Here is a 6,143-nt window from a genome sequence, read left to right on the forward strand (position 1 = left end):
TTTCTGCAGGTCTTCATGGACCAGATTAGAATCTTCCAGAACATCGCCCAGCACTATGGCATGTCGTACCTCATGGAGACCCTGGAGTGGCTGCTGCAGAAGAACCTTCAGCTGGGCCATTAGCGAGTCGAGCAGCGACCCCATTCCCTGCCCTGACTTCCAGACTTGTGACCCTGGCCAGGACGGAGCACCGAGGAAAAGGAGCAGGTCACATAGAGAAGCACGAGCCAGCCAGAGCAGGAAGTGGCTCCACCTGGGGCTGCCTAGGCCGCCAGCTGTGGTCAGGGCAGCCCACTGTTGGCCTGAGAGGGGTCTCCAGGGCGGTTCCTGCTGAGTGGACAGCCCTCCCTGCGGTCCCGCTCTGTCACTCTCTCCTCTGCTGTTGAGGGGGTCTTCTGTCTGGTGATGACTAGTGGGGTTTGCAGCCCTTGCTTCTCATCACTTGTGACCACGGAGACGGTCTCATAGCTGGATGCCAGCAGGATGTGGGCTTGTTCAGGGAATCCGGAGCCAAACCCTGAGGGGACCTGGACATCTTTCCCACGATGAGTTCCCAGGACTTAGGCTTCTTGTCTGGAGACTTCCTGGTCAGTGTAGGGTCTGCAGGGGTGGGGCCTGCATCATGGCAGTCACCTTGTCTGCAGCAGCAAGATCTGGAATCGGGGGTGTGGCACCCTTGCCCTCTGAACCTGCAGGTGGGGACAGACACGAGCACCGGGCTCAGACTGCCGCGCATGGGTGGGAGGATGCACGTGTTTGTCACAGGCTTTAACGTTATCTGTTAGCACTTGGGTTTATAGGGAAATCCTTCACATGCAAGACAGTCGGTTTTTTCCTTCCGCTTTGAGGGATCTGGTCGGGGGAAGAGACGGGAATAAAACGGCAGCAGCAGTTTTGTTGGGCTTCTAGCGGATCTGCTCTGGCTTTTTAGCTTCAGAGTCCAAGACCTCCGACCCTTGCGGGCCTGCCCGTCCTCCAGGGGCCACTCGGGGCGTGCACGCCCAGGGTCAGCGGCCCTCACCTGCAGAGAGGGTCAGTCGGGACCATGGCCCCTTTAAACCTGGACACTTGCCACCAGTTTCTTCAGAGAGCCGGTGCAGCGCGGAGATGTGGGACCTCACTCTTTGCTGACCCTGTGGTGGGGCTGGAAAAGGGGGGGAGGCCCAGACAGGGGAGTCTGCGTCCCAGTGACCTCAGGAAGAGTTTGCTGAGCTGGTCCCTCTGTCGTCACCTGCCCCAGCACAAAAGACCCAACTCCACACTTCATTTTAGTAGTTAGGTTTTATTTCTTTATTTTAGAGAGGAAGCATGAGCGGGGTGGGGGAGGGGTAGAGGATGAAAGAATTTTAAGCAGGCTCCATGCTCCCCGCTGACGGAACTCGACCCCACAACCCTGGAATCATGACCTGAGCCAAAATCAAGAGTCGAGCCACCAGGCGCCTCACGCTTCATTTTTAACTAAATGAGACTGGAAGTGGAAAAAGAAGAATGGCCAGGTTGGCAAGGCAACACACAGGCTAACTGAATCATAAACTCAGACCCCAAATGGGCAGCCTCCAGGGAGGCCGTACGGAAGCCGTGGGCCAGCGTCCGCTCTGGGGCCCGGCTCGAGTTCATCATTGCTGCCTGACTTCTCCAAGTATCTCCTAGTATTTTACACTTTAACTTCAGTTTTACTCTTTGGATTTTGCATTCCTGAAAATTTTTACATGTGTTTGTGCGAGGACAGAAAGAAGACTGACCTCTGTTGCAACTGGGTGCATTGGCTCCTGGGTCCTGTGCTCCGGGTGTGCCCAGGCCCTGTGGCCACAAGAAACCTGACACTGGCTGGAAAGTGGACAGAGCCTGCATCAGCCCCCAGATGGAGATCAAATCAAATTAGGGCTGGGATGGGGAGGGGAGCTAACTAGGCTTCCTGGAAGTGCAGCAGAGAGCAGAGATGTCCCCAGAGAGGAGAGGGGAGGGGCTGGGGGCCTGCATACCACTCCCTGTCCTTACAACAGGGCCAGAGGGTGACGGGTGGGTCCCTCAGAGGCCAGCTTAGGGATTGGAGCATTTGGGACAGCAAAGGGTCCTGGGGTCACTCTCGTGCTTGGGAATGGGAAACCTGAACCCCTGGCCATGGTTCTTGAGCTGCAGCCCAGGCCCAACTGGAAAAGCCAGTTTCTCCAAAACTGGACATCAGGGAGCCAGACACAGGGTATTGGAGGCATTTGGGTGACTGAGGAATCCTCACCTCAAGGTGGCCGGGGGGGGGGGGGGGCTTCTCAAGTGTGTGCTGTTGCTGGCCCCCCTGTTGGGTGTGGGCAGGTGAGATGGCCAGCTCTGGCCACCTGCCAGCATGATTTGGACATGGGGACCCCCTGAGCTATCGCTCAACCTCGGAAGAGGGATCCTGGGTGAGGGAGTCTGTGCAAAGCACAGCATGTGCTGCCATAGACCTGTGTGCTCACCATCCGTGTTGCTAGGGGAACCGCCACCCAGCCAAGTTCTGGCGGCCCCTGGGGGAGGGGGGCCTGGCCAGACAGGCACCAGGCAGCGCCACTGAATATAATGACCATTGTGGCATCTGAGGGTGTGGTAACTAGTTATCTGCTGGCTTGTGCTCCCCCTCAACCTCACCATGACCATCCCCCTCCCCCAGCACCAACTTCTTGCCCCACCTGGGTCCTTGTTTCAAGTTCCCTCACCTACCCCTTGTCTTCCTTCCTCCAGAGTCCCCATCCTTGCACATGTTTTGAGGGTGGGTCTGGGATCACCCCTCCCCACCCCAGGAGGTTGGTAAGCAAGCTGACTGAAGGGCAGGTGCTGGGTTCCTCATGCACCCAGTCTCTGCCTACCCCCCTGTCCCCCTGCTTGGACACAACATGCAGTCTGCACCCAGGCTGATTAGAGGACAGACCAGACCAGAGGCACCCACAGCTCCCATGCGTGAGGACCCTCTACTGCCTATGTCTTCAGGACCTCAAGATGCTTCTCCCAAAAAATGAGGCCAGAGGTTCTGGACACAGGTTTATTGGACTCTGGGTATGTGACTTCTTGGCTATGAAGCAAGCAAAGGGTCTGGGTGGGGAGGGGTGAGAAGTTTGTGAGGAGGTCAGCTAGGGAGGAGGAGGCGGCAGGAGTTTACCCCTTCCTCCAGGCCCCGGGGACATTGGGGGGCCAGCCAGGATCCGGTGACACCCACTTCGTGCCCGCCCGCTGCCCGGTTGCGCGGGGGGTCTTTTCGTTCCCAGCTTCTCAGAGCGTGTTGAGGTGCATGGGCAGGGCCCAGGGGAGCTGGTGGCTTGGTCTCGGGACCAGACTTCAGGACCCCATCAGGCCCGCCTTGGACACAGCATGATGGAAGGCATGTGGTGGGCTCAGAGCTGGGCCAAACCTCGGGGGTCCGTGAGTGTGGAGTCCTGCCGGGAAGGCTCGGAGGCACACAACTCTGGTCCCACAGTCTGCTCAGGGGTGTCGGCCATCTGCTCAGAAGGGGCAGAGGCAGGGCAAGGCCATGGGGGCGGGGCGGCCAGGGACTGGCCTGGGTCTGCAGAGCAGGGACAGGGTGGGGGAGGAGCCTGGCCCAAAACAAGAGCCAGAGTCACAGGCCAGCTACCAGAGGAGCGCCTGGGTGTGCACACCTTGTCGAATTTCTTATGGCTGTACACCTTGTTTTTGTTCATGAACGTCAGCAAGATCCAGTCACACAGGAAGGAGCCCTGGGCCAGCAAGACCGACACGTGAGGGCCCAGGAGACCCCCCCACCCAAGCCCCCCATGCCCAGCATGCATTTCCTTACCACCCCGATGGAGGTCAGTGCTGTGGCCAGATTAATGATGGTGGGAATCAGGCTGAACTTCCCTGCCTTGGGAGAGGAGGCTGCCTTAGATGGTTGTTGGGTCCGGGGCAGGTGGGGCTCAAGGGAGGGTGGAGGAGATGAGGCCGTGCCAGCTGGGCCCTGGGCAAAGCAGGCTGGCCTACCTGTCCATGCACAATGACGTCGATGCGGATCCCATAGGCCTTGATGAGCGTGCGGGTGGCGCTGCCGTTTACCTTGTAATACTTGGCAAACCTGGGACAGCATGACCCTGAGGAGCACGGTGGCGGGCGCCCACCCATCACCCAAGATGGGAAGCTCCCCTGGACCTTGGAGCACCTGCCCTGTTCTTTTAGAGCCACCACAGCCAGGGCAGATGAGGACCCAGGTGTCCCAAGGCCAAGGTACCTGAAGTTGTAGCCAGACGAGGCTGGGACGTGCTTGGGGTCAAGCCTCCGGAAAGAATACTTGGGGTTGCACTTTGACGCTGACAGGTCCAGGTCACAGTCCCAGTTGATAATGACCCCGATGACACCACCCTGCCCAGAAGTGGGCACAGGGATGGGTGTCAGGGAGGCCGCACAGAGGACCCCCAAGGGCCGTGGGTCCTGCCCCGAGACTGTGCACGGGGCGCTCATCTTGGGGCACCTCGGGCCGCTCAGGGCCGAGAGCCAGGAGTGCCTGGCGAGCGCCCCGCCCGCTTCTGAAGCACAAGGGTATGCTGGTGGCCAGCTGTGTGACCAGGAGTCAATAATTTAGCAGCAGCCATGCATGCCCAGACCGGTCGGCCGATTGTGTTTCTCTTTCCTTTGCCCGAACAGGGCCAGGGTTGGCCAAGACCGCAAAGGGGGCTGGCTGTAATGGAGACCCTCCGTTTGCAGCTAGGAGCCAGCACCTGGAGGAGAGCTGGCCCGCCCACTCCCTCGGCTGCCCGCCTCACCGTGTGTGCGAGCTCCGTGAAGTTTTCCCCTGCCTGTTCCACAATGAAGCCCAGCTTGAAAATGGGACAGTAGGGGTCGGAGACCTCATTGAATGTGCAGCGTTTCAGGTAGCCGTCCTTCCGGTGCTCGATGTTGCCTCTGAGGACAGGGCCCAGCCACATCAGGTGGGGAGGGGGCAGAAGCTCTGTAATCCACAAATGCCACATTCCCAGGACGTAGCTCCCATCCCGACCCGTGGTCACCACAGCCTGGTGGCTCTTACTTGGAGAACTGGAATTTAGGGTAGTGGATGCTGTTCTTGATGAGGATGGTGAAATTCGGAGCCATCTTGCCGAGAAATTGGCTGAGGAGGCACAGACTGGGTGTGTTTAGTCTCCCCCACCCCGAACCCCTCCCCAGCACATCCCCAGTCCTGGCCAGTGAGGAGAGAGAGGAGCAAAATAGAGTCGTGCTGGGGTGTCAGCTGCGTCCCAGCTAGGTGGGGTCACTGGGCGTGCGCACCTGACCGACGCCCCGTCTTCCACCGGGCACCAGCCCCACACCTCGCAGGTCTTGGCCGACCCTTGGTAGTAGGGTACGCAGCGCCCAGTCCGCAGGCCTGCGGGCAGATGGACGCTCAGGGGGCGAGGGGCCCCGCCCCGCCCCGCCCCACCCCCAGCCGGCGCGCACTGACCGCTTCCCAGCATGTCCAGCTGTTCCGCTACGCAGTCCTCGTCCGTGTCACAGGAGGCGTTGCTAACCCTCACGCTCTAGGGAGGAGCCGCCTGGGTCAGGGCCCCGAGCCTTCTGGGGCAAGCTGACCAGGCAGGCAGGGCCCCTCCCTCTGCCCCAGCTCTGCCCTCCACCAGGCCTCACCTCCGGGCAGGCTCCGAGGGTCTGCGAGGGTGTGACCTCGATCCTGGTGATGATGCTGAACACGCTGCCTCCCTGGGCTCAGAAAGAGGGGATGGTCGGCCGAGGCTCAGAGAGAGGGGGTGGTCGGTCCCGTCCCGGGGTGCGCGGGCGGGGCGGGCAGGCGCACCTCGGGGGGCTTCACGTACTCCTCCACGTCCCACACTTTGCGCTCGGAGAAGGTGATGCCCTTGACCTTGGTAATGACGGAGCTCTCGGGGCCCGTCTCGCTGTCCTGGTAGCTCTTCTGCACGATGAACACGTACCTGCGGGACGGGCAGGGCCGCGCTGGAGGCGACCCGGGACCCTCCCCCCGCCGGCCGCCGCCTCCCGGGGCCCCGAGGCCCCACGCCCCCCGGCCGCGCCGCACCCACCACACGAAGTAGAGCAGGATGAGGAGCTGCACCGAGCGGTACACGACGCCCAGGCGCCGGTTCTTCACCACGATCACCTTGGGCGTCTCGTAGTCCCAGAACGCGGACCAGCAGCCTCGGGCCAGGCGCCCGGCC

The 6,143-nt window shown here is 60.9% G+C and overlaps 2 protein-coding genes across 2 annotated transcripts in view; one reads left to right on the forward strand and one right to left on the reverse strand.

Moving 5' to 3' along the window:
• POLE (DNA polymerase epsilon, catalytic subunit) overlaps positions 1–908 on the forward strand; it is a 43,590-nt gene extending 42,682 nt beyond the window's left edge. Inside the window, exon 48 of the mRNA XM_040464171.1 lies at positions 10–908. Within this exon, the coding sequence (XP_040320105.1) occupies positions 10–123 (114 nt within the window). The 3' untranslated portion in view covers positions 124–908. The remainder of the gene's footprint in view (positions 1–9) is intronic.
• Positions 909–2,999: 2,091 nt separating this feature from the next.
• Positions 3,000–6,143, reverse strand: part of LOC121022729 (fibrosin-1-like protein) — an 81,187-nt gene continuing 78,043 nt past the window's right edge. The window contains exons 18-29 of the mRNA XM_040464146.1: positions 6,009–6,139; positions 5,765–5,900; positions 5,599–5,670; positions 5,417–5,492; positions 5,245–5,341; positions 5,006–5,086; positions 4,743–4,881; positions 4,211–4,341; positions 3,967–4,057; positions 3,785–3,850; positions 3,627–3,704; positions 3,000–3,467 (exon numbers count right to left, since the gene is read on the reverse strand). Coding sequence (XP_040320080.1) covers positions 3,363–3,467; positions 3,627–3,704; positions 3,785–3,850; positions 3,967–4,057; positions 4,211–4,341; positions 4,743–4,881; positions 5,006–5,086; positions 5,245–5,341; positions 5,417–5,492; positions 5,599–5,670; positions 5,765–5,900; positions 6,009–6,139 — 1,203 coding nt within the window. The 3' untranslated portion in view covers positions 3,000–3,362. The remainder of the gene's footprint in view (positions 3,468–3,626; positions 3,705–3,784; positions 3,851–3,966; positions 4,058–4,210; positions 4,342–4,742; positions 4,882–5,005; positions 5,087–5,244; positions 5,342–5,416; positions 5,493–5,598; positions 5,671–5,764; positions 5,901–6,008; positions 6,140–6,143) is intronic.

The sequence above is a fragment of the Herpailurus yagouaroundi genome, unplaced genomic scaffold (genome assembly GCF_014898765.1).
Source record: "Herpailurus yagouaroundi ecotype Mexico unplaced genomic scaffold, PumYag 437, whole genome shotgun sequence".
Lineage (NCBI taxonomy): Eukaryota > Metazoa > Chordata > Mammalia > Carnivora > Felidae > Herpailurus > Herpailurus yagouaroundi.